General features: G+C 46.9%; 1 protein-coding gene across 2 annotated transcripts in view; it reads right to left on the bottom strand.

Moving 5' to 3' along the window:
• The window catches only part of RASAL2 (RAS protein activator like 2), a 344,868-nt gene extending 335,849 nt beyond the window's left edge, over nucleotides 1-9,019 (bottom strand). For both annotated transcript variants that reach the window (XM_058660706.1, XM_058660707.1), the window contains exon 1: nucleotides 8,786-9,019. In XM_058660706.1, the coding sequence (XP_058516689.1) occupies nucleotides 8,786-8,987 (202 nt within the window). In that variant the 5' untranslated portion in view covers nucleotides 8,988-9,019. The remainder of the gene's footprint in view (nucleotides 1-8,785) is intronic.
• Between the last annotated feature and the right edge of the window lie 18,221 nt (nucleotides 9,020-27,240).

The raw sequence follows: 27,240 nt of genomic DNA, 5'->3' as shown, positions 1-27,240 counted from the left end.
AGAATTTGGAAAGCACATCAACAGATAGCAGATTATCTCTTATCTGTCTCTCTCCTTCAGTCTCTTAGCCTTTCAAACACATTACAATCAAATAAAATAAAATCCTGGGGCCAGCACTGTGGCTTAACGTGTAAGGCTGTCGTCTGCAATGCCCACAGCCTCCATGGGTGCCAATTCCCATCCTGGATGCTCCACTTCTGATCCAGCTCCTGTTCAAGCACTTGAGAAAGCAGAGGACATGGTTGAGGTGCTTGGGCCCCGCACCCACCTGAGACACCCAGAGGAGCTCCTGGCTCCAGCCTAGCCCAGCCCTGCCACTGCAGCCATTTAAGAAGTCAGCCAGAGGGTGGGAGATCTACCTCTGTCTCTCCCTAACTCCACCTTTCAAATGAACAACACTTTTTACAGATAACAAAATACACGAAGCATAGTACCAATACATACAAGAATATGAATCCATATACAGAAGAGATAGGAATAAAATATTGTAAGGACAGTTATCTCTGGAAGAGGGGTTACAGGCAGCTTTAATTTTCCTTGGACCTCACTAAATTAAAATTCCTTACCTTAAGCACAGATAATATTCATAATCAGAAATAGGGTATTACTTTTTAATAAGAATAGGACGTTAGAAATTAAAGAAGGCAGAAAGCTATTACAAAATCTAAGGATGCTCAAATTTCCTTAAAAAAACATTTCCAATCACAGTATAACGAATTACATTTAAAGAACCAAGGAAGAGATATGAAAAATACGTCATCTGGTCTACCTCTTAGGACTCACTGAGATTACTGTCATCCTCCTATTTTGTGGATGTTTTGTCCGTTTTTGTTTCCTGTTACCTAGGTAATGGTACTTCCAGCATTTCCCTTAAAGACTGTGAAATTAACAATCTGGTATTTCTCACTGTCGACTTTCCCTGACCTCTGGCTTTGAAAGGCCATCTCCCTAAGGGAAAGCAGTCAAGAGCCACAGGCTAAATCAAGACACGGAATCTGAGGTTAAGAGTTCCAGTCCTGACAAACTGGAATTTGTCTCCAATTTTGGAAATAAATTAAACTCCCTGAGCTAGTTTCTTTAATGAGGAAACCTGAAGCATTGTTCCGAAAAATATTTAGTGCTACTGTCCTTTTTTTTTTTAATTTTTCACCCAATTCTATGTGGTTTTCTTGTCTTTTGTTAAATATTTTCCCCTTTAAGTCCATTTTCTCCCTGACGGTATTTATGGATTCCATGGACTCAGGGATGGCCAGCCTACTGAAAGTGACACGTTATACAGAACTTGAGCAAAGCTGAAGACAATATAGGAGGGAAGAAAATCTAAATTGGATTTTACCAAAGTAAGACAACTAGTTAATGTTACTAACCCTTGGTTACAGAAGACAGAATTCAGTCTCCACGAATCTGACACCAACTGTCGCCAGCCGTAAGTTCAGTACCACATCCTAGCCAACGCCGTCTTATCACACCTTCAAGGTTTATTTGTTTCCTTCATGCTAAGAGCCCTCTGCTGGGTTCTATCTGCTTTCAGGTAGCTCCCTGATGCCTTCCTTCTCACTAGGATACAAACCAGATGAAATTTATCAAGGGCTCACTACCTACCCGCCCTGAGAAGCACTTGATAGCCTTTGGGAAGAAAGATGTTTTTACAAACATCAGAGAGCAGTGACCCCTCTGCCAGCCAGGCTAAAGCAGCCTCAGCAATGCCCTCCGCACGCTCCAGACTCCGCCTCTGGCTAACAAGACCAAACACCTCTCCAGTTACTCACAAGCTTTTCCAACAGGGAGGGGCAACAGCTGCATTTTTTCTGGATTAACTCAGTCACTTGGTGAATGCTTTTTTGTGGTTCACCCACTTAAAAGGTGATCAAATCACTTCATGCTGCTGAAGAGAGCAACTGCAAAGAACAATTACAATAAAGATTCTGCTTCACCTGACCTGTTCTTCCTTCCAATGGCAAAGCATCGGAAACCACTCTGGTAATTTCAACACAGCCCACTTTCTTCTTCCTGTGAATTCCTCTTCTCTTCCTTAGTAAATCACAGAAATGTATTTTCCAAGACACAACTGTACGTCATTTTTAGAAGTGCGCGCTGCGCACTAGCACTGTGTCGCAGCTGCTTAAGCCTCCACTTCCCTAAAGCCCAGCCACATGCTGTGCCCTTCAAGTCTTAGCAATTCCATTTCTGATTCAGCTTTCCACTAAGGCTCCTGGCAAGGCAGTGGGAGACAGCCTAAATCCTCAGGTCCCCAGCACCGAAGCGAAACACCTAGATGGCTCGCTGCTGCAGTCTGCCACACATTGGGCTGTTGAGGCCACTTGAGGAGTCAATCAGCAGATGGAGGATCTCTCTCTCTCTCTCTCTCAACCTCTCTTTCCATTGCTCTGCCTTTCCAATAAATAAATCTTTTAAGCAATAAAGAAACACAGCATGCACTATATTTTGTTATGTAAAAAAATCTCAAGGCAATCTTTAAACTATTCTCTCCGTATAAATAGCATTCTAGAACTCTGTATTACCTGTTAGAAAAATTAAGGGCCAGTACTGTGGTATAGCATACTAAGCCTTTGCCTGCAGTGCTGGCATCCCAAATGAGTGCTGGTTCAATTCCCGGATGTTTTACTTCCTATCCAGCTTCCTTGCTAATTTGTCTGGAAACGCAGCAAAAAACAGCCCCAAGTCACTGGGTCCCTACACCCATGTTGGAGACCTGGAAAAAGCTCCTGGCTTTGAACCAGGCCAGCTCCAAAGCATCCATTTGGGGAATAAACCAGCAAAAGAAGACCTCTGTGCCTCTTTCTCTGTAACAACTCTATCTTTCAAATAAAAATAAAATAAGTCTTGAGAAAAAAAAAAACTGTGCAGGTTCTCAATCCTGTATCAGCACCAAATTAAAAAAAAAAAAAAAAAAAGGTCCAGGCGCCAATGCTGTGGCATGGTAAGTTACGTTGCTGCCTACTGCACCAGCATTCAATGTGGGGAGGCTCTACCTCGGATGTAGTTCCCTGATAATAAGCCTAGCAAAGCAGCAGAAAACAGCCCAGCTGCGAGGCTGCTGCACCGGCGCTGGGAGACTCGGAAGAAGCTTCTGGCTGCCGCCTTTGGACCAGGCCAGCTCTGGGTCAAGTGTGGAGTGAACCAGCAGATGGAGGAGCTCTCTCTTCCCCCTGCAGGGTAACTACCTTTCCTACAAATAACTAAAAGAATTTTGTTGATTTTCTTTTTGGTGTTGCTTACGTAGTTGACAAGAATGTTCAGCCATGAGAACAGTGAGTGGGGTTGGGAAGGTCAAGGTGTGGGGGAAGCTGAGTGGGACTAACACTTTCGATTTTCCTTTTCCTCCCTTTTCTCCTGAATGGGGGGCTCAGGAGTGAGGGAAGAAGAGGGAGCTGCAAAAGTCTGAAGAACCAAAGCTCTTCTCCTAACTTCTCTGGGAGTGCAATCTGACCTGTGCTGACACGTGGCTATTTATTCTGTGCCACTAAGCGTGAATATTCATTTGTTTAATTGCAAAAATATTAATATAACAGATTTCTGGCTGTTATGCATTCCACTAGGGGAATTCTGTCACTGTACACACACCTTATTCATTTTCTAAAATCAAAACAGCTTAAATTTTCACACTCTGGTTCAAATAGCTCTGGAAAAAAAGAATGTGAATGTTAATTCTAACCTTCAAAAATATTGTCATCATTTAAATTAAAATATCAAGAAATCAACGAATAAAGGGCAAAAATAAGATATTATTTTTTTAAACACTATACTATCCATCATCTATGCACCTTAATAGAACACACAATTTAAATAAGATTTATAAATTATTCTCTCAAATAACAAATAATGGGGGGGTTGTTTTGTTTTCTTTAGGAAAAGGGAGTTTCAAAATCTACAACATGTCATTAGGCACGCTAGGAAGTTCTGACTTGAATGAAGGACTCTACTCTTCGTGTGTATTAAATGTATTTGGATAGCACAGGTATTGAACATGTCAACATTCAAACCCATGCTGCATCCTAAGCATTAAGTGTAAGATTCCAAGAGTGTCCATAACGTGCGCACGTTTGTAAAGGCTCAACAGCGTGAGGGAATGAAGACACTCTAACAGGAGTGCCTGGGATATATTAGGTCCACACTCACTGATTTTCCTTCAGCAATCAACTAACCAGAACACACAATCTTCTTGGTCTTCGATGAATTTCATCCATGTGCATATTGTTACAAAACAGGTCACATATTCAAAAGATGTGAGAAGGAGTGATGCACTGAGGACATTCTGTGTAAGGCCAGAGAGTGAGTCCATTTTAATTCAGAAACAAAACGAAACAACTCCCTAGGCTTGTTACCGGCTGCCACATATCAGCTAGTGGAGAGACATGGTCTAGAAATGCAGTGAAATCTCATCTCATTCTCTTAATCCATAATGCAGAAGAGGTAACACGATTAGATACATCTTCTGCCCCACCAGCTCACAGTTAGCTGCTGAAAACTCCGGCCAAATTCCCACTGTCACATTTCTGGATTTATACAGCACTTAATGAAGAATGGCTAATTTCCTTTCTTCTTTTTTGCTGGGATAGTACCAGTCATTAGAAAATTTCCATCAAGTCCCTGTGTCATCAATAAACAATGAGAAGTATACCAGCTTATGGAAATACTATTGTTACTTTGTTAACTGAGCACTTTAGCTAAATCCTGCTGATAATATTTACATTGCAAAGCACGAGTTCTTGCTGAATCTCTTACAGTGCCAGCTGCATCTTCCCGAGGCTCTCCGCAAGCCTACCTGTGCACCCGCCAGCAGAGTTCCACCGCAGGCACTTCTAGGGACTGCTACCTTGAACTTCTCCCCGAGGGTCCTACACTGGCCACCCATTCGCAGTAGTTAATGTTAATGCTCTCACTGTTTACCAAAAAGCACAGACAGCAAGGCTGGCTTTGCCCCTCCCCTTTCCTTCTGCTGAGCTTTTTCAGCCAATTGACTGCTTTGAGGCTATAAATATCTGAAAACTGTTCTGCATTTGATGCTCTTGGATTCTGCATCCATTTTTAGCTGTTTGTGGCATGCCTTTGTTTAAGATACTCCATCACCCATACAATCAGTCAGGTGCAGACCTCGCTGGTCAAAGAACACGTGGAGCCACATTCAACAGACACGGCCTTCCTGCAAGCCACCAATCCATCCACCAGGCAGTGGACGGGGTGGCAAAGCCAGGAATACAGACAGAAACAAGACAGACTGCCTGATGTCAAAGCCCATGCAGTCCTGACTGGGCATGGGCACAACACGCTATGATGCTAAAACCAATGACACAGCTTACAACTCAAAGAAAATGGACAGGACAGCAGGGATGTTTTCTCTTAGCTCTGTTTCAAAGACGTGCATATATATCTGTGTTCTGAATATAGATCTACCTATTTAAAATCTCTAAATATATCCCAAAATACTTTTCCAATATACAGCTCTGAGTAAAAGTACGATCAACCACAGGCCCAAAGCTGTCAACTGTGAGCCAAGACAGCGCTCAGTCTTTGAATCCCGTGAGGCAATCCACCGCTTGTGTAGACAGACGGCGCACAGGTACCTCCAGGGGAAGAGCTACTCGGGTTGTTCGTCTGCAGCATGATTTCAAACAGAGAAGGTAAACCGCAGTCCGCAGCCCTTAATGTGACTCTTCACGAGACCCTTTTAGATCAGGTATCCGAAGGGACTGAGCTGGACGTCAGTGAGCTCTCCATCTTTCCCTCCCAAACTTGTGGAAACGTTCCAAGCAAACGCACATCGGCCCTGGACATTCCTTCTTTCAAAACTCAGTCCGCTGACCTTTTGGTAAAAGTGCTCCCCGGAAGCCCCTGACAATCATGATATAAACATACCAACTTTAAGGGCTCGTCTGATGCCTGGGCCGGAGAGTCACAAGGGAATCTGCAGGCCACTGTAGGTAAAAGTGGGGCGCATGCCATCACACAATGTTACAGCTAGATGGGACTACATGTACAATGACTCCCAACCCCACGCTGGGCAGAAGCCTAGACCCACGCAGGTTAAAACACTCACCCAAATTCAGCCACTCAAGCTGAGGCTGCACACCACTGAGTTCTCAGGTGCTGGGTTTCTTTAAAATACAGTAGTCCACATCCTTCAACGTGCCTTTAAATTGTGTAAAAGAAGCTAGATGACCCAAGATAATCAGAGCTCTGTACACACAGAATAAAAACTAGAATATACGAGTATTATCCAAACTGAGTCTCTTATTATTTCAAAGACTTTCAGAGTCCTAACAGGCATCTTAAAAACAAGCAACGAGCAGAGTCGAGAGTCATTCAGACAGGTTGTGGGCTATTTCTCATATTACAGACAACAAAACCGCACGCAGGATGGGCTGTCCTGGGGAAGGAAGTCAATAAAACAACTTCAGATTCATCAATAAAGAAGATAATAAAGTCTGTAATGTGGCCCAGGAATACACAGTATGTATGTGTACACCAACTACTCCTGACACCATATTGAATGCGGACACCTAGAATCGAGCAAATTAGGACTGCTCACCCAAAGATGAACCACCAAGCCGCAGCAACGCCTCAGTGAAAATCCAGGTTCTAGGGGCAAGCATTTGACCTAGCAGTCAGGATGTCCACCTCCCCATCTGGACACTGGGGCTCAATTGCCAGCTCCCAGCTGCAGTCCCTGAGTCCAGCTCTGTGCCACGCAGGCTAGGAAAGGCAGCTGTGACGGCTCAAGGAGTTGAGTTTTGCCACCCACCTGGGAAACTCAGATTGAGTTCTCAGCTCCTGCCGTCAGTCAGTCAGTCAGATATTTGGGAAGTAAACCAGGACAAGGCAGTTCTTTCTGTCTGCCTCACTCTGTGACTCTGCCAAGAAAGGAAGGATGGAAGGAGGGAGGGGAAGGAGGGAGGATGAGTGGGGGAAGGAAAGAGGGAGGAGGGAAGGAAAGAGGGAGGAGGGAAGGAAAGAGAGGAACAGAAGAAAGGAGGGAGGGAGGGAGGGAGGATGGCAGGAAAGAACCTTCTACTGTATGCTCTCAACCCTGTAAGACTGTGTTCACAGTTCTATTTCTTCAGAACATGAGAGAGACACACACATAGAGAGGCGTGTGTATGTTTTACAAATTGAGCCCTAAAACAGACCGTAACAAGCACATACATTTAAACAGGTGATGTGCAAAAGGCAGCTACCAGTGTCAGACAGCTCAGAGCCCTGTGCTGTGACAGCCTGAACTACATATCTGTGCTTTTAGTAACACGGCCCTATTTCTAATGTCACATAAAACAGAGAACGCACACACAGCACGGGTAAGACGACTGAACATAAAGCTGTAGCCAGGACATATTCTAACTCATACTGGTGTTCAGATCCCCATCAGGCTGCGTCACAGCAAACGGCTGAACAGGCTTAGTGGGCAAACAGCAAAACTGGCGCCCAAGTTTTTCATCTAATCTGCTAAGCAGAAACTGGGGGACCTTGCGTCTTCTCTCACTCTTAGGCGATAATTCTTTCAGGTAAACAGAATAATATCAAGAAACATAAACACCAGAAAAAAAACCAAAGTAGTATGTAACAAATTCTTAAGAACCGTTTATGAGAAATGGTGGATTTCTACCACTGAATGAGCCATTAAAGATTATTTAACTCATTTTACCCATGAAGAACCAGAGGTTAAAAAAGTGACCTAACTCGCCCCCAGACTGCATGGCCAGTCAGTGACGAGTTTGTGGCAAGGATCAGAGGCTGAGCTTCTGGTCCATGGTCTTTCGGACGGGGCCGGCCAGGACAATCCCCCAGTCTGGTTCACTCCGATCAGTGCACGCACGCCCGCTCCAGGAGCACCAGGGCAGGCCCCCCAGCCCACGCGGTGCCCACAGCACACAGGCACACAACTGCACACGAGCATCTCAACCCTGAGTCTGATCTCACATCCACCTAATGGCCATCCTCTACGCAGTCACATCACTGATGTCTTTCTGGTCACGTGACCTGAAGGATAAACATCTTGTATTTCAAAATTTTGGAAAGCCACAGCTCAGCCCCAAATGCCAGACTTTAAATCCTGGGGCTACGAGTTTTTGAAACCATCATGGTTTTAATGCTGCCACAAAGCTTACCCTAATAGAATCTCATCATTCAGTTTTAATTAAAGAGGTGGTTAGTAGGAACGCAGAAAGGGAAAGTTTGTGTGTGTTCATCACTTTTAACCTGCTGAGTGGCCGAGCCAGTCACTTCACAATGAAAACCAGAAACAATAGCGCAATCTGACACAGTCCACACGCCTTGGAATAAGTGTCTGTCTTTCGGGGTGGGGAAGAAGAGGTTACAGACAATGTTCTCACCGCGGAAAGGCGTTTGGGATTTGTACTGATTTCATTCATTAGCGTCTCCTCTACTAAGTTCTGGTGCCTTTTTTTTTTTAAGCGTCTTAGTTTCCAGTCTTGCCTCCACAAGAGATGCGACCCGGGTCAGTCCCGCGGCTGCACCCGTAGGATCAGCTGCCAGTTCCCCTGGAAACAATCACCTCAACAGTCCAACTCCACCTTCAACTTCCCGCAGGTTTCCGAAGAAGTCCAAAGACCACAAGCGCTCACATCTCTAACCCACCCACCCAGCCGGCCCCGTGCTAGGCTGGACACGGCCGGAACAAAAAGAGACGTGCGAAACTGACCCGGGAAGGACTAGGGAAGGAGACTGGGGCTCAGGAATTCATCCCAGGCAGGCAAACACACACACACACACACACACACACACGAGCCCTCCGGCCGGTGGTCCTTACCGTACACCCGAACCCAGCTCTGCTGCTGGCACACCGACTCCAGAAGGATGCGGTCCAACACGCCGCCGGCCACAGCCCCGCCGACGGGGCCGAGCGCCTCCAGGTCCTCCGGGGGCAGCGGCGACTCGGACTCGAGCCCCGGGAACATCTCCGGCCAGGACATCGCCTCCGCGGCTCCTCCGGAGGCCGGCGAGAGCTCCATGGTGGCCCGGCGGCGGCGCGGGGAGGCTCAGCTCCGGCCCCGCCGCCCGCCCGCTGCCCACCTGCAGCCGGCCGGCCGGGCTCAGGTCCCGCGGGCTGCGGATGGAGCGGGGCCGGGCAGGGCTGTGCTCGGCGACGCCCCCTCAGCCCGCCGCCTCAGCCCGCCAGGCAGCCGGCGCGCGCTGGCGGACGCCCACCCCCGGAAGCTGCCGGCCCGCCCCGCGCTGGCCGCCCCGCGCTCCCACCCCGCGCTCCGACCCCGCGCCGGCTCCCACCGGCCCGGCTGCCGCCGCGGCATCCCAGGGAGATAGGACGGAGCAATCGAGGGCCGAGCGGCGGGCCGCGTGGGCACGCCAGCCAGCCGCCCGGCGGAGCAGGCTCGGCCCCCACAGACAGCAGCAGTCGGACGCCGAGCTATTCGTCCCGCCGGACCCGCCCCCTCCCCGCGGCACCGCCGGCTTCTGGAACGAACGCCGGGGCGCCGCGCGGTCCTCAGCCTGCCGCTGAGGAGAGGCGGGGATGTTGAGGGATGCGGGAAATTTGAAAAGCCAGGAGAGAGGCGCTGCCCTTGCTTCGCTCCTCTTTCCTATGCGTGTCTTTGGGAGGCAGCGTTTCTCCTTTGGGACCAGAAGAGGCAAGAGGCTGCTGCAGTTGGCCACACCTTCGGAGGGGAAGAATGGTGCGGGGGGCTGGCCGGCTGCCGGGACGGAGGCTGCCTGCGCAGGGTCCGAAGGTTAGGACGGAGTGTGGTGTGAGGGACGGACGGGGCCTCGCCAGCGAAGGGGAGGGCTCCGAAGCCCGGTTGTAACCAAACACTGGGTTTCTCCCTGGCTTTCATCTCGGGGCCAGTTCGTTGGCACTTCCCCCTCATGGTGTCACTGAGTGTTTGACTTGTGTTCCCTGTGTGTGTTGTCTCTCCTTGGCTTCACTTCCCTGCCCGCCCAAGGCGGCAGTGAAGACGTGATGGGAGCGTTTCTCAGCAGCTTTGCAGCAGTGTTCCAGTTGTCACAGTCACGTGCGACTTTTTCAGACGCCTTTCTTGGCGGGTGGGGCGGGAGGAGGAGACACTGTTCGTGTCCCTCTTTTCTCTTTCGTTCAGTCTGCTCTACAAGGAGACAGTTTAGTTCGGGGGCTTGTGTGTTCTGGGAGCTGAGTATCATGAGTTTACGCGATGTCATTATCCACACACACACACACACACACACACACACAACACACTTATTTGAAGCATTCCTGTATCCAAGCAGGAAGTAACCTTTGAGATCATCTCGCCCTGCCTCTTGTTGAGCCTGATTAGGCAGGTGGCAGACAGCAGCCAACAGGGCTGGATCCAGTGTCCCCGTGGAACAGGGCACCTCAGCGCTGTTCCTTCAGGTTAGTGGACTCTGTGGCCGGTGCTTGACTTGAGTGGTCATTTGCGAGATGTAGGCCCCGCTTGCTAAGGGTCAGTCAGCCTCGCACGGGGTTTGTGGCTGAAGGAAAGTGCTGGAACCACGAGGTGACAGGGCGTGGCGCTGAGCAGAGGAGGAGCCCATTGACACCAGACCGTGTGGGAATCACGGTAGCCTAACCGGGAAATCCGTGCATAATGGCAGCAGGTGCACCACTTCAAGCAGCAGCTTATTAATCAATACGGAAGGAATCCACTCACCTAGCAATTATTTCAAAAACAGCTCTGGGAGTAGTGGATGAAACACCCATAGAATTTGTCAAAACCTGCTCTCTGCATGGTGTCATCCATCCCTCAGCTGGAGAAGCCTCGGGCCACACCCCAGTAATCCTCCCTTGCAGTAATTCTATTTTCTTCATCCAGACCCTCCAAACACTGCTCCTTGCCGCACCCCGCATCCTGGTCCCAGACTAACTGCAAGTCATTATCTAATTGCCTGAGTAATTGTATGTCTGGAATTTGTCTCATGTTCATAATATGTTAAAAATATTTTCACAACCTGAGCAAGAACTTCATAAGATGAGCAGAACAAGTATTGCCATTTAGCCAATAGGGTAGAAAAATGAAACACAACATTTTTTAAAAGATTTACTTACTTTTTTAAAGATTTTTTTTATTATTATTGGAAAGCTGGAAATACAGAGAGGAGGAGAGACAAAGAGGAAGATCTTCGTCCAATGATTCACTCCCCAAGTGAGCCGCAACGGGCCGATGTGCGCCGATCCGAAGCCGGGAACCTGGAACCTCTTCCGGGTCTCCCACACAGGTGCAGTGTCCCAATGCATTGGGCCGTCCTCGACTGCTTTCCCAGGCCACAAGCAGGGAGCTGGATGGGAAGTGGAGCTGCCGGGATTAGAGCCGGCGCCCATATGGGATCCCGGGGCTTTCAAGGCGAGGACTTCAGCCGCTAGGCCACGCCGCCGGGCCTAAGATTTACTTATTTTTATTGGAAAGCAGATCTACAGAGAGAAGGCGATAGAGAGAGGAAGATCTTCTGTCTGCTGGTTCACTCCCCAAGTGAACGCAATGGCCGGAGCTGAGCTGATCCAAATCCAGGAGCCAGGAGCTTCTACCAGGTCTCTCACACGAGTGCAGGGTCCCAAGGCTTTGGGATGTCCTTGACTGCTTTCCCAGGGGGATTCCAGTGCATGCAAGGCAAGGACTTTAGCTGCTAGGCTACCATGCCAGGCCCAATAAGTAAATCTTTTTCAAAAATAAGTAGAATTCAGTAATGTGTCAGGAGTTCTTAAGAGTCTTTTCTTTTTCCTTTAGCCAGCAGAGTTGTATGATATTTTGTGGAACCCAAAGCAAACATTTCTTGGCTTTTCCAAGTTATTATCATTTAAGAAAAATAGCATTTTTACAAGTTATAAACCAATTTGTGTTCTGGAGGCATTTAATCCTACTTGGATTTATACCAGTGGTATCTCCCTGGTGTAATCCAAGATTTCAAAGTGAAGATAAATCCTTGACTGATAAAGGCTTAGTTTACATTACGGTTTGCAAACAGTCCTCGTGTGTGAACATGTGAACAGCAGCAGATCTAAGCCTAAGTCTCCTCCTCCCTCCCCTCCTGCTCTTCCTGACTCCAGAGCTCTGCATGCTCAGAGTGATCTACCAACTTATTGTCGTTGGAACTCATAACTCCAAAATTCCAACCCAACGTACAGGACCAGAGGGGACTAAAAACCAGTGAACCCTGAGCAGGAGAAGAAATAAGTTGTCTATGTGCCAGTCTGGAAAACAAAGGCTGGCAGCAATCTCAAACTTCCAAAAGCGTCTTCGGATCTGAGTGCCAATGTTAAGGAGACAGAAGGCTTTAGAATCTTAATTATGCCAACCTGAGGGCCAAGTACTTGTCCATTTTCTCCTCTTCACAAATGCTGTCCACTCTTCTCCTGTAGAGCACACCTTCCAGGCTGCACAGCCACTGCGTCTCAGCAGTCAGTCCTCAGAAAGGTAACGCAACTGCTACCTTGCGGTTCGCCAGCCCAGCCCAGGCTGTATTTCCGTCCCCTAGACATGCTGATACAGCTCTCTTCTTGATCATATTCTGTAATTGTGGTCATGCCCAGTTCATCATGGAGGAGTATTTTAAACCTCTCCTAAGATTTTCTTGTAACTTCCACCTGCTTCCCTTCCCAGCTGCGTGGCGGCCAAGCCCCTTCTCCAGTGTCAGCTCTCACTCGGGTAGTGTCCACGTTCAGATACCCATCTCCAGTTCCCTCCATAGGACTGAGGGCCAATCAAGAGCTTGTAAACATAAGACACCTCCACCAAGAGATGCTTCTTGGACTTCAGACTTCTGCCAGGGCCGTGACCTCTGTGTGCTCCTCATCCAAACACCCTCCCCTGCACCCCCTTGTTATGTCAGTGGGACTGTTAAGATTCCACCTCAGGTCTGCTTAAATCTAGAATTATCTCGGAGTCCTCTCCTCTGCCTTCATTTGCATAGCTGCAACTCCGCCTTCCCTTCCTGCCCACCCCAGGCCTGATTAGCTTTGACCAGGATGACTGCATTCAGTTTTAGCTGTCTTCCTTCCCCATGCCTTAGCACTTCCTGTCTCTCCTGCAGGTTGCTATAGCTGAGTTATCCCAAAGCATGTTTCAGACCGGATTACATCTCCAAAGAAAAATAAACTAATCCAACTCCCTGATATCTGCTGGTTTACCCATGCATTTTACATGCATGTTTTACTGAACTGGAAAAGGTCCCCAAATGTGGTCCAACCCCCCCCCCCTCCATTGCAACCTCCCTCGTTGCCTGTGCGCTGGCATCCTAGTCAGTTTACTGTCTCCCAAATACTTTTCTTGTCCCTTGTCATTGTCTAGTTGGTTCCTCTTCCTGGAATCCCCTTCCTTCCTTTCCTCCCTGTTAAAACCTGGCCAACCTTCTAGGGCCCAGTCACATGGCATCATCCTCCTTCAGCAAGTCTCTTCCCACCTCCAAGCTGGCAAGGATCTCAGCCTTATTAGAGGTCCTGGAGCATTTGTCCTTGTCTGTTTTCTGGAGCCAACACCATATGTGTTGTGGAATTGCCCTTTGTATGACTGCTAACATCTACTGTTGGGCGAGGAACAGCTAGAGAGCAGACTGTTATTTACATTTATCCCTCATAATCTCTTTCACATATCAACCCCTCAATGAATCCGGATGCCAAGAAACCAGTTAGACTAAAGGAAAGCAGAAATAGACTTGTTCATAAATGTTAAGGGCTACCAAACTCACTAAAAAAGTAGTGTAATGTGTTTAGTCTTTCTCTCTCTTGCTCGCTCTCTCTCTCTCTCTCTCTCTCTCTCTCTCACACACACACACACACACACACACGGAGTTTTCTTTCCTGCCTCTCTGCATTTTAAAAACAAACATACCTAAACTTACCCAGACTCAGGAAAGGAACTTGATTTGTCCAAGATTCTGCAACCAGCAACAGAGAAAGGATTAGAATTCAGTCTTCTCAATCCATCAACCCCAACTACAGTTTAACTGTTGCCTGCATTTTTCTGCCCTTCTCTAAGTGGGCATTTTTCTTGTTGATAAAAGTTTTCTCAGCAAAGGGATTTTATTTTTTCCATATCTTTTAAGCCTAAGGCATTTGTGCCACATTCCTGGTACCACATATAATTTTAGCAAAATTATACTTTTTTTTCCTAACCAAAGGACGAAACAGAGACATCAGAGAAACATCTGGTCTGATTCATCAGCGGAGCAGCGTTTCTATTTATACATCAGCCCAGCCCTATCTTTGTAGCTCTCAGCTGTTGCTCATTGCTCAGTATGTTCCCCTTTTCAACCTTCTCTGTCCCTCATCAGGAGAGCATCCTGCATCCTAAGTCTTAAGCAGAAGCTAATGCAGTGAAAGAAAATAGAGTCCCTACCCTCTGGAAGGGGGCTGTCTTTGAAAAGAGCTATTTTTCTATTTTCTTGGTCTCTTTGTTCAAGAGTATAGGACAGCAAACCTCAAGGGGTTGGGAGACTGTCATTCATTTCACTGGGTGGAAAGCAGTTGGAACAAAACCAAAGCTGTGGCATGACTCAAGTTTGGAAACAGGTCAAACAGAAAGGACATGAGAACTTTAAATGGGGAAACTGAGATAAGTGTAGAGAGCTGAAGGAGCACTGACTCTCATCAGAGCAGCATCCCATCCGGATTATAAATCAGAAATTGGCACAATTTTTAAGTAGGCTTCGGAACCAAAGAAAGCCTTGGGGATCTTCTTGGGTCTTGAGGGTCCTTTATTTTAACATACTTGACCTCATACCCAAAAAGAAGCCACAGTCGATAGCAACCAATTGCAACATTCTTTGAGAGAGCAATGCGGCAGACGAGGGACAAACAGGCTTGCACGGTCAGTTCCCGACAAAACTTCTCCAAAAGCATGACCTCACCTCAGCACGCACCTCTATAGGAATGTGCAGAATTAAAACCCTCAGATGGAACCACACTGGCTGCTGACATCAAGGTCTAATTACAACCATTAGATGTCTAAGCATTGAACATAGCAATATGTCCCGCCCCATGTCATTAAAATTGCAATGAAAGAGGAAAAGCAATGAAGTTCTGATTTGTTTTTCACCAATGGCCCACTAGAACTTGTTTCAGAAACAGTAAAAATCAAATCTATATACATTTTGTGTTTTCCTTTTAATTCCTCTCTTGCCAGCTTTTCACACATATTGTTTACTGATTAACCCAGTTTTGCCTGGAATGCAAAGTCAACCATCCATTAACAAATGCAAACAGTTTAGCAAATTAATTTTTGTGTTCTTCTAAGAGCTATGGAAACCCAAAGTTATTGAAACACAGTCAAAGAAAATGATCACTTCTATAACATTATGATTGTAGTAAGTCCTCAAAATATGCAATAAAAAATTAGAGCCAAATGCCTCTGGAAGAGAAATTCTTTTTAAATGATCCCATTGGGGCCTAGCACAGTGGCCTAGTGGGTAAAAGCTTGCCTTGAATCCACCAGGAACTCATATGTGCGCAACGGTTCTAATCCCGGCAGCTCCACTTCCCATCCAGCTCCCTGCCTGGGAAAGCAGTCGAGGACGGCCCAAGGCTTTGGGACCCTGCACCTGCGTGGGAGACCCACAAGAGGTTCCTGGTTCCTGGCTTCGGATCGGTGCAGCAGCGGCTGTTGCGGCTCACTTGGGGAGTGAATCATCGGACGGAAGATCTTCCTCTTTGTCTCTCTTTCTCTCTGTATATCTGATTTTCCAATCAAAATAAATAAATAAATCTTTTTTGAGAAAATGAGCCCATTTCCTCCTATTAGCCTGAGAGCAATATTGCAGTAATTGGTCAGTATTTCGAGGTCCTACTGGTATATTTTAATTTTGGTTTTTGTATAATAAAGGTGTCAAGACATCAGTCCTAATAGCTAGAGCTTACTGCAACTCTTATTAAAAAAAAAAAATTAAAAATCAAAATATCCCTTGTAAACTTCAACCGCACGTCAATGAAGGTGATCACAGCAGTTCCTGAGGTGATTTCCCCATATTGTGCAGCATTGTTTATTAATGTTGAGAATGGGAAACATACATCCTTGTGGATGTATTTTATTTGTTTGAAAGAGTGAGAAAGGAAAGCAGAGATTTTCCATCTGCTGATCCACTCCCTGCAGCAGCTGGGGCCAGCCAGGCTGAAGCCAGAGCCACGCACATAGGTCTCGGCGTGGGCGGCAGGAACCCAGGTGTTTGAGCCGGCGTGGGCGGCAGGAACCCAGGTGTTTGAGCCGGCGTGGGCGGCAGGAACCCAGGTGTTTGAGCCGGCGTGGGCGGCAGGAACCCAGGTGTTTGAGCCGGCGTGGGCGGCAGGAACCCAGGTGTTTGAGCCGGCGTGGGCGGCAGGAACCCAGGTGTTTGAGCCGGCGTGGGCGGCAGGAACCCAGGTGTTTGAGCCGGCGTGGGCGGCAGGAACCCAGGTGTTTGAGCCGGCGTGGGCGGCAGGAACCCAGGTGTTTGAGCCGGCGTGGGCGGCAGGAACCCAGGTGTTTGAGCCGGCGTGGGCGGCAGGAACCCAGGTGTTTGAGCCGGCGTGGGCGGCAGGAACCCAGGTGTTTGAGCCGGCGTGGGCGGCAGGAACCCAGGTGTTTGAGCCGGCGTGGGCGGCAGGAACCCAGGTGTTTGAGCCGGCGTGGGCGGCAGGAACCCAGGTGTTTGAGCCATAAGCCCCTGCTGGGCTGGAAAGAGAAAAGCTGGGACTCAAACAAAATTTGAGCATTGCAACAAGTGGCTTAATCCACTGAGCCACAAACTCCCTCCCTCCTGGAAAGCTTTTCTGGTGTTTCTTTTTCCACTGATTTCAGACAGGACATGCTTAGCAAGACAACTAGCAAGCAGTTGGCCAATTAAAACCAGGTACACAGAACACAGGCTGCTGGAATTTGAGAGTTCGGAGTGCTATTTGATATGAAATGTGGGCCTGGGAAGAGGAGCACAGAAGTTGGCTGAAGGAGAACATCACAAGGGTTACAAACGCGTAACAAAAGCAGAAAGCTCAGTTGTTGAGTAAGTTGCTCACACGAACACCCAGGGTGATACTAGGAGGTGAGATTAGAAAACCCTGGGTGAAGTGCCAAAATCTCTGGAGGACTGAGGAGACAGACCAGGAGAGCAGTTCCTGGCAGGAAGCAAAAGCAAACGCAGGAGGAAACAAAGGAAAGGTGAGCACTTATGGCACAGTGAGAACACTGGTCGGGAGAGATCCCCTGGAGTTGGCTGCCTGCCACCCCTGAGTATCATAAATGCTACTGAAGCTCCCCTACACCCCATCTAATCTCTCACACAAAATAACCCCTTGATTGCTTTTTATTTAATTTTTGTGCTTTTAAAAAATAAGAGGGACATTTCTGGAACATGTCCTAGAATTTCCCGTTTGCATTCAGAAAATTTGCCTGTGTTAGGACCATCGTTGTGGCTTAGAAGGTAAAGCTGCCACCTGTCGTACCTGCAGCCTATATGGACACAGGTCTGAGTCCTGGCTATGTTCCAGTTCCCTGCTAACGTGCCTGGGAAAGCAGCACAAGATGACCCAAGCGCTTGGATCCCCGGATCCACGTGGAAACCCCCACAGCTGTTGCAACCATTCCAGGAATGAACCAGCACATGGGAGATCGCTCATTCTGTGTATCTCCCTCACCGTGTCTCTGTAACATCAACTTCCAATAAATTAACATTTAGAAAAATAACAATGAAGTACTAGTATTTTGAGTTAAATCCTCCTAGATTATGTTGTGGTTTCAATGAATAGCAACTATATATTTCATGTAGTGTTTGTATTTATATGTTAGAGTAGCCTATAATTTTCTCTTCTTTTTTAGATTTATTTATTTTTATTTGAAAGGCAGATTTTACAGAGAGAGGGAGAGACAAATAGAGAGGTTTTCAACCCACTGGTTCAATCCTTGGAGCTGAGCTGAGCCAATCTGAGCCAGGAGCCTCTTCCAGGTCTCCCATGTGGGTGTGGGAACCCCAGGACTTCAGCTATCCCCTCCTGCTTCCCCAGGCCTTAAGCAGGGAGCTGGATCAGAAGTGAAACAGCCGGTATTCAAACCGGTGCCCACAGGGATTCTGATGCCATAGTAGAGCATTCGTTTGTTATGCCACCTCACCAGTCTACAATTTTCTCTTCTTACATTGAATAGCTTCTCTGGATATCTAAGGGAGATGCTTTCTTAACTTTGCAATTCACTACTTTATAGCAGCAGACTTCAAAAGGATATCAAAGTGAATACATGTGTTTTCCTCTAAGTTCTCTGTTGCCAAATCTCAGTGCATTTTTAAAAAATTTATTTATTTTTATTGGAAAGGCAGATTTACAGAGAGAAGGAAAGACGAGATAAAGATTTTCCAACTGCTGGTTCACTCCCCAAGCCTCTTCTAGGTCTAGACCCCAAGTCTCTTCTAGGTCTAGACCCCAAGTCTCTTCTAGGTCTCCCCTGCAGGTGCAGGGTCCCAAGGCTTTGGGCCATCTGCTACTGCTTTCTCGAGCCACAAGCAGGGAGGTGGATGGGAAGTGAAGCAGCCAGGACACAAATCGGCGCCCATATCGGATCCTGACGCTTAAAGGAAGAGGATTAGCCAATTGAGCCATTGCATTACATTTAATGATTCAGCACTTTTTCTTAAAATGTATTGTCTATTGTGATGACACCACACCTTTCCTCATTCTCTCACAGATCTTATCAGGCCTTCCTTCCCTGGAATCTAGCCTGAAGCCTGCTCTAATCATCCCCCTTCTCCTTGGGATGCCCCTTACACTTTCTAAAGTAACCTCAGCGTTCCAACTGCTCAATTCTGTACATGTAGCCTAGATTTCTCCTCAGTTCTAGATTTTTCAGGCTTACTCTGGCTATCTCAAAGGAACCTGGGACTTTGCACGTTCCAAGTGGAATTCATCTTCTCCATTACACAAACTTCTACTGTGAACACAATGGTAGCTTACAATTCCCTTGTCTGTATTTATCCAAGAGAGAATTCTGTGGTGTCCTTAAGGTAGAACTCCAACCTCACCAATGGCCGTGCCCTGACCCGTTAACTGCCTCCCCAGTGCTGGGCCTGCTCTTGGCCCTCCAGCTTCCCTGTCCACGCCTCGCACAGGACTTTTAAAATCCTTCATCTGGACAACTTTCCTTGTTTTGTCAATCTCTGATGTAGGTATAACCACATGAGATAACCCCTTGCTAATTGTTCTCTTCTAGATGCTCGAGTAACTTACTTAAACATCTGACCTCACCAGGCCACTTTCCTGCCTTAAAACCGCTAACTTATCTACTTTACAGATAAGTGACGTATTCTTTCTAAGCAACATTCACTTTCTGCCTCCACCCACTCTTTACCGTTTTCTCCACCTGTATTTACATCCTGATCTTACCTCCAACAATCCGTCACTGTGTCCAGGCCCCTGATTCCTTCTGTTCCTTTTCTTATGCTGTTCCTTCTAGAAGGCTCATTCCCACTTCCATGCCCCTCGTCTGTCACTAGGCCCCAGTTCAGTTCCCCTCCACATCTCTGCCTAACTACTGATATCCTTACGACTTCAGCTCTCTTCACTCAAAAGCCCTGCATCCTCCCCCTGACCCCATTTGAAGGTTTCACTAAGTACCTCTCTACAAATGATCTCATAAAAGCCATGATAATTTTTGTATTTTGTACTTACGGCATCAATTCGCTTAAGTATCACCACTGAATTGTTGACTCATCAAAGGGAGTAATCAAGAGTTATTCATAGTCCTAGAGCCTAGCAAAGTATCTGGAACATAAGTACTTGCTGAGTTCAACAAATAAGTAATTTGGTTGATTCCAGTACAGTCCCTGTGGGTCAGGTGTTTAGCGCATTGGTTCAGAGCCACTGGGAGTGCCTGCCTCTCATTTCAGAGCCTCCAGCTGGAAGTCCTGGCACCACCGCCGGTTCCAGCTCCTGGTTCGGGTGCACGCTTGGGAGGTAGCCTGGGTGGGCTCAGGCAGTTATGATCCTGCACGAAATCTTGGTTCCCAGATCCTGTTTTCAGCCTGGCCCAGTCATGGCTATTTTGGACATTTGAGGAGAAAAGCAACAGAAGGGAAATCACTCTATGTCAGTCTGTCTTTCGGATGAATAAGTGAAAATATATACTATTTGTAGAAAACATTTTTGTATTGTTATTTGAGTTTTGTCTTTTTCAGGCCTTCTACCACATAGTTTATAAGTTTAACTTTTATAAGGTAAAGAAAATGTATATACACATACGTGCTATAGAACACTACTCAGCCATAAGAAACTAATCCTATCTTATGCAACAAAACAGATGCAACTGGACACCAGTATGAAGAGTGAAATAAGCCAGTCCCCAAAAGATTAATATCGTGTTATCCCCAAACGGTAGTAACTAGTACAGAGTACAAATATGCAATCTGTATTAGTGAGATTAATATTTTGAGATTTCATTATTGTGTACATCCTTTGTCTACATTCTTAAAGAACAGTAGGATTTTGTCTTTTCTACTTCCTACTTGTTGAATTCTTTACCTAATGGAGTATTAAGTCTGTATTCACAGAGTAAACTGAAAGTATGGCATTTTTTTTTTTTTGATTTATTTTTTTTTTATTTTTATTACAAAGTCAGATATACTGAGAGGAGGAGGGATAGAGAGGAAGTGGAGCTGCCGGGATTAGAACCAGCGGCCATATGGGATCAAGGCGAGGACCTTAGCCACTAGGCCACGCTGCCAAGCCCGAAAGTATGGCATTGTTAAAAAAAAAAAAAAAAAAAAAGCAGGCCCGGTGTGGTAGCCTAGTGGCTAAGGTCCTCGCCGTGCATGCACTGGAATCCCTTATGGGCGCCGGTTCTAATCCTGGCAGCTGCACTTCCCATCCAGCTCCCTGCTTGTAGCCTGGGAAGGCAGTTGAGGACGGCCCAAAACCTTGGGACTCTGTACCCATGTGGGAGACCCTGAAGAGGCTCTAGACTCCTGGCTTTGGCTTGGCTCGGCTCTGGCCATTGTGGCCACTCGGGGAGTGGATTGGTGGGTGGGGGATCTTCCTCTCTGTTTCTTCTCCTCTCTGTATATCTGACTTTGCAATAAGACAAATGGAATAAACCTTTAAAAAAAAAAAAAGCGCCAAGGAAGCGGGCAAGTGGGCAGGCAGGGTAGACAAGAGGGACTGGAGGAACAGGAAGTACTATGTGCCCTTAAATCTGTATGGTGAAATACGTGAAGTACCTTCACTGTATAGTAATAAAAAATTCAGCTTTATTGATTTATTGGCTAACCAACTATAGTAGTAATAAGAACAAAGTGAATTATTGGTGTGACCAACACAGCCTAGGTTGGAATCTGGAGCCACAGGCCTCATAACAATGAGAACCCATAGAGCAGGATAGAACACTGAAGATGAAGACAGAACAAGCAAAAGACAACACAGCTGGAACACACGCTGCCCAGCATCCCCGTCCGACTAGGCGCTGTAAGGAGGCGCCGTGGACCGTGTGGCTCATCCGCACAGAAACTTGTTTCTCACAGTCGTTCGGGCGAGAAGTCCTGGACACAGGTCCCGGCGTGGTCAGGTTCGGGACAGACATGCCCCTCCTTGGGGCTGCGGACCGCTGTCTCACCGCACCCACCAGAGCAGCGGTGAAGCCGAGTGTGCTCGCACTGTCTCGTCCAGTCACACTAATGCTACTCAGGAGGGCCCCCCAGGGACCTCATCACCTCCCAAAGACAAGCCCTCCCAATGGCCTCACATGATAGGACAAGATTTCAGCCTATGAACTAGAGAGGCAGGAGACACAAACATCCGGGCGATTGCACCTGTCTAGGTGCAGCATCCACGAATACCACTGTGTGGCGTGACGAATGCGCATCAACAAAAATGACCATCAGTGGCTGCTGGATCGTTTGCGAAGTCAAATCTCACCATGCAGTCGGGGCTGACCTCTCTGGGAGACCCGATGCCGTGTGCTATGAGCGAGGCAACACCTCTACGGTTCTTCCGGCTGCCCGTTCTCAGCAGCCCCTTTCTGCTGATTTCTCATTCTCCCCTCTCCATCTAGCAGCTGTCTTCTTTATCTTCCTTTGGCACTAACCCAAGGGTGGCTTACAGTCCCTCCTCCTTGATTCCCCACTACAAATTCATGAGAGGCAGCTGTGTATGGTGGACGCTTCCTGGAAATCACAGATAACGGCTGCTATTTGGGGAGGTGACACACACACAGCACTCGTCAATGACCAATTTAAACTGGAAACTCCGACTCCAGCACCCCAGGCACGAGCCTCCCAGCACCGTACTCAGCATTCTCTTGCACTCTCCCCCTCTCTTCCATCTTTCTTCCCAAATTTCTTTTAAAAAACATAGTTATTTGTTTGAAAAGCAGATTTACAGAGACATCAAGTGAGCAAACAAGAGTCTTCCATCTGCTAGCTCACTTCCCTAATGGCAAAAAAAATGGTCAAAGCTGGCTGTGCCCAACCAGGAGCTTCCTCCGAGTTTCCCATGTAGGTGCAGGAGCCCAAACACGTGGGCCATCCATTGCTGCTTGCCCAGGCTCATGAGCAAGCAGCTGGATTAGAGGTGGAATAGCTCTCCCATCCAAGTATCGGGGACTCTGGGGTGGTATCAGGTGGCTGTCCTCCATCCCAGGGTGCAGAGGCATTTGGGAGGCTGGTGTAGCTTCTCCCCTTATCTGCCCCCTTCCCTCAGATACAGGAAGAAAAAAAAGAGAGTGCAAAGATAATGGTCTCACCCACCTTCCTGTAGGCCTTGACCCTTATCACTCCAATCAACTATGTAAAATAATAAAAAATAAAAATAATTATAAAAAACAGAAAAAAAATGGAAAGCCAGAACTGGCACTTCTACGGGATGCTGACACTGCAGACAGCAGCTTAACCGACTGTGTCACAGCACCAGACCTTCAATCACGTCTTACATATAATGATTTTGTGACCTTTCCACTGCTTTTTCCAACCCATATAGAACTTTACTTGTCACCCTGTAGCCGTCACTCAAAATTTTATTCTAAGCAAAGAAAAAATCCTTGCCTAAAAGCAACTCCTCTGGCAGTGTTCACATGGTAGTAGAACACTCCTCTACCAATAGTTTATAGATGTTTAGGTTGCAATTAAGAGAAGCACTTAGGAAATTCAATATTGGTGATTGAAATCCATGCTCTTGGGGCTTCTGTTGTGGCACAGCAGGCTAAACTGCGACTTGGGACACCAGCATCCCATATCAGAGTACGGACTGGCAAAAGCCCCAGCTGAAACGGTGCTGATCCAGCTTCTTTGCTAATGGCCAAAGCACAGGAGCCCCCTCAGCCCAAGGGCCACCTGCATGGAGTTCTGGATTCCTGGCTCTGGCCTGGCCCGGTTCTGGCTTTTGTGGCCATTTGTAAATGAACAGAAGGAAGATGTCTCTTTCACTCTGCCTTTCAAATAAATAAATCTTAAAAATAACCCCATATTATCATTCCTTTCAATATTTGTTGTAAAGTCTTATACAAAAGAGTACCTTGAGTTACAGCTCATGATTGGTGCCTGAACAAGGTCCTCCCAGTCAAGATGGATAATCACACCCGTGTTCAGGTTGGGGCAATCGAATCAAATCATAAGCTTTATCGAATTAAATCTTCACCAATATTCTTGACACATTCTTTTTGTTTGGTACACGTGCATATTATATGTATAGTCTATATTTTGTAACAAAAAAAATCAGGTAACACTTTTTTTAAAAGATTTATTTATTTAGAGGTAGAGTTACAGAGACAGACGAGGGAGAGAAAGAGAAAAATCGGTCAGCCACTGGTTCACTCCCCAAGTGGCAGCAAAGGCTGGGACTAGGCCAGGAAGAACTACATCCAGGCTGCCCGCAGGGGCGGCGGGACCCCGAGCACTTGGGCCATCTTCCTCTGCCTTCCTACAAGCTGGATCAGAAGCTGAGCAGCTGGGACTCAAGCCAGTACACACACCAGATGCCAGTGTTGCAGGCGGCAGCTTAAACCGTTGCCCTACAACACGGATCCAAGGATTACTCCTACGCGTGTAGCCTGGGAGACTACATAGTTCATTTGCACTGAGCTGGAAAGGCTGGAGGATGGACAGATTCGGGTAGGGAAACTTATATCCCGTTTAAATGATCTTTGAGATGCCTGCTGGATATTAAAAATGGAGATATTAAATATATGAATCTGGAGTGCAAGAGAGAGCTTATTACCAGAAATGTATATATTTTGAGTAGTCAACAACTAGGTACTACTTAAAGCTGCAGAACTGAAGGGACCCTTGTAGAATAAAAGTCCTAATTGGAGACAAGGGCCCCAGACTGAGCATAAAGACACTTCGATATTTGAAGGTTGGATAGAGAAATGGGAAACAAAAGAGGACTGAGAGGGAGAGACCAGTGGCACAAGAAATACCCCAGAAAGCCGACATCTAAGCAGCTTGCTAGGCTGCCTTGTACCTAGGCAAGTGTTGAACTGCTGGGAGAAAAGCAGCCAGTTGCTGGCAGGCATTCTGGGTCAGCTTCATGCCAACTTTGTGTTAGCCACATCATGTGGCTGCATAGTTCATATTCCTTTTTTTTTTTTTTTTTTTTTTTAAGATATAGGATAAAGGCAGGAATGCTGGGCTGTGACTGACTACCCACCACCCCTGGAGGGAGTGGCTGCAGATTGCCCTGGGAAGGGGGTCTGGGGACGTGTTAGAGTAGGAGCAGCTGAGGACATGTTTGACAGGGAAGGAGTGAATTCTGGGTTCTGCCCAGGACCAGGCCACTGCACTCACAGGAAGGTTTAGAGGAGGGAATCTGGAGGGCAAGTCTGGGTGAGGCCAGGGCACTCTCCCAGGAGGGAAACTAGGCTGTGCTAAACAGCATCTCCTGCTGCCCACTGGCCTATGCAGAGGTGTGGCTGGGTGACCCACACAAGGCTACAGGGCTGGGGGAAGTGCCTGGTGGAGCTAGGCCTCAGTACCTGCCTCTGAGTGTGAGGGCAGAGAGTGGGCCACATCAGGCTGGCACACAGCACCTACCAGAAGGTGAGAGAACTGCCTTTGGAGGCAGAATCTGGAGGGGACGTATAGGCTCACCCTGTGGGATTGCATGGAGAGCTGGGGTGGTGGTGGGCCTAGCCAGGCTGGACCACGGAAGGAACTCACCTGACAGGAATCTGTTGACATTCACACCTGACACTGTCATTTATAACAGCAAAAAGTGGCCCCCTCTCCTTCCTGCTCTGCAGACACAAGAGAAAAATTAAAAAATAAAACTTTTGCCCCACCTACCTTCCTCCACGCCTTGACTCTCTCTTCCCACCCTAATCAAACACCCACGTGTGTATGCATCCCTCTCAACTTTGTCAACAATATCAAAAATGGACTAAATGCTTTTTTTAAAGAAGAAAGAATGAAACAAGTAAATGTAGCTCTTTGAAATCAAGGGAGAAATAATCAACATAAAGTTAGTGACACACAGCCATACGCACCCTATGCTATTCTATATCTACCGCGGTTCCTCCGCCTGCATCTTAACATGAACATACAGGTCGAGGAAGACTGCTAACATCGAGCTTTCCAGGGAAGGTTTTGCAATCTGCCTGGGCATCTGGAGAGGCAGCAGATTAGGACACTAGCTGTGTTATCATTTCTCCCGGCTCGTGATCCGACACGGAGTCGTAGGCAGTGAACAAGTGGGTTTGAGCTGCCTCTGTGTTGGCGTAAATTTGTTGGCTGGTTCTTAGTAGATAATTCCAAAAGATATTTGTGATGAGAACAAAGTGTAAAGGCACGATTATAAAATTAGTGTGGGAAATTGCACAATTTTCATGGTAGAAACAGGGGATTAGCAGTGTTAATTTGTGCCTAATTCATTTTGCAGAAGGCATTCTATACTGAGAGTGGTGCCTCTCTGTCCTGCAGCTCCTTGGGCATAAGTTCATTTCCCAATTGAAAGTCAAAGTGCTGATGGAACACAGCTCTTCACTTTCATATTGCTGGAAACTGCAACAACACTTTAGGAAGAATTCCCTTGGTGGTAAGCCCTGTGCCAATGCAACATACAGCTATTTTGTCATAGGCAATTTGCTGACACACAGTTTTGTCACAGTCATTTGGATGCCAGGAACATCTTGATGTGGCTGCCTTGATGTGGCTGTTTTGATATGGGAACATTTTGACTCTATCTGAAAACAAACCAACAAATTTTTCACTTAGGGGGAAAAAATAGTCCCAAGTAATGTGTTTGACAAAGGCCCTCACACATTACCTGGGCCCTAGTCCATCCTTAATCTTCTGCAATAAGAGCCCGACTACCCAGGTGGACAGTGTGGCCCTTGAAAGGGAGATGTCACCATGAGGGAGGGAGGCTAGGACAGTGGACCTGACCAGCAACACAGCTTGCAGGAAGATCAAGGTAAAACTGCTTCTTCCTGCACTCACCACCCCGTTGAAGAAGACAGGTGACTCCCATTCTACAAGGACAGGGAGCCAAGGCGCTCCACCGTGCGACCCATTCCTGAACCTCTCTTGAGAGTTGAAAAGAGTGGTGCTGGGCCAGGCCCTTTTTAAATGGATGGACGGTACTGCTAAATGAAATGATTCAAAGAGCCACCGCACCGCACTGTACATCCCAACAGGAGGCAGCAACCGCAGGCTGCCGATTGAGAAGGAAGCAGGGAGCAACCAGATGGTTGGGTTTGGGGTTGCTCCAGGGTTGGTGTTTCATCATCGAGACGGGACACTAAGACAGGGAAAGTAAAACACCTTGGGCTCCTTATTAATGACCTACCCATAATGTCGGGCATCGAAGTGACTGATCTTGTTGCCTCTGCCTCTTGCAATTGAATGAAGACAATAAAATAACTTCCTCTAAAGTAAATACTTTTTCTCTGTAATCATTCTCCCTTGGAGAACAATAGAGCTGCAACTCTTACATTGAGAAGCCAGTTAAATCATTAATATGATTAATGGCTTAATTTCTTCTGTACTGGGTGTTCATATCGCTTAAACTCATGATATACAATATTAAATATTTTCAAAAAGATGAATCACTATCTATTTCTGTCACCATTATGTCTTTAAAGACTTGAAATGCTATTTAATTAAATTTTAAAATGTTCATGGAGGGTATGAAATTAAACAGAAAATGAAAATCTACATTGTGCACATGATTGGTTTCCTGGAAATATGAATTTTCACTCTTCCAAAACCCACTTATTTCCTCATCCATCACAAGGATTTTCTATTTTATTTTAGTTTCAGCCCTTTCAAAATAGGCTGGTTTTAATGTAGCTCTGCAAGCACATATTCAATTCTAATGTATACCTT

This window comes from Ochotona princeps, chromosome 2 (assembly GCF_030435755.1).
Source record: "Ochotona princeps isolate mOchPri1 chromosome 2, mOchPri1.hap1, whole genome shotgun sequence".
Lineage (NCBI taxonomy): Eukaryota > Metazoa > Chordata > Mammalia > Lagomorpha > Ochotonidae > Ochotona > Ochotona princeps.
The sequence above is the reverse complement of the archived record's forward strand: the minus strand, read 5'-3'. Positions and strand labels throughout refer to the sequence as shown.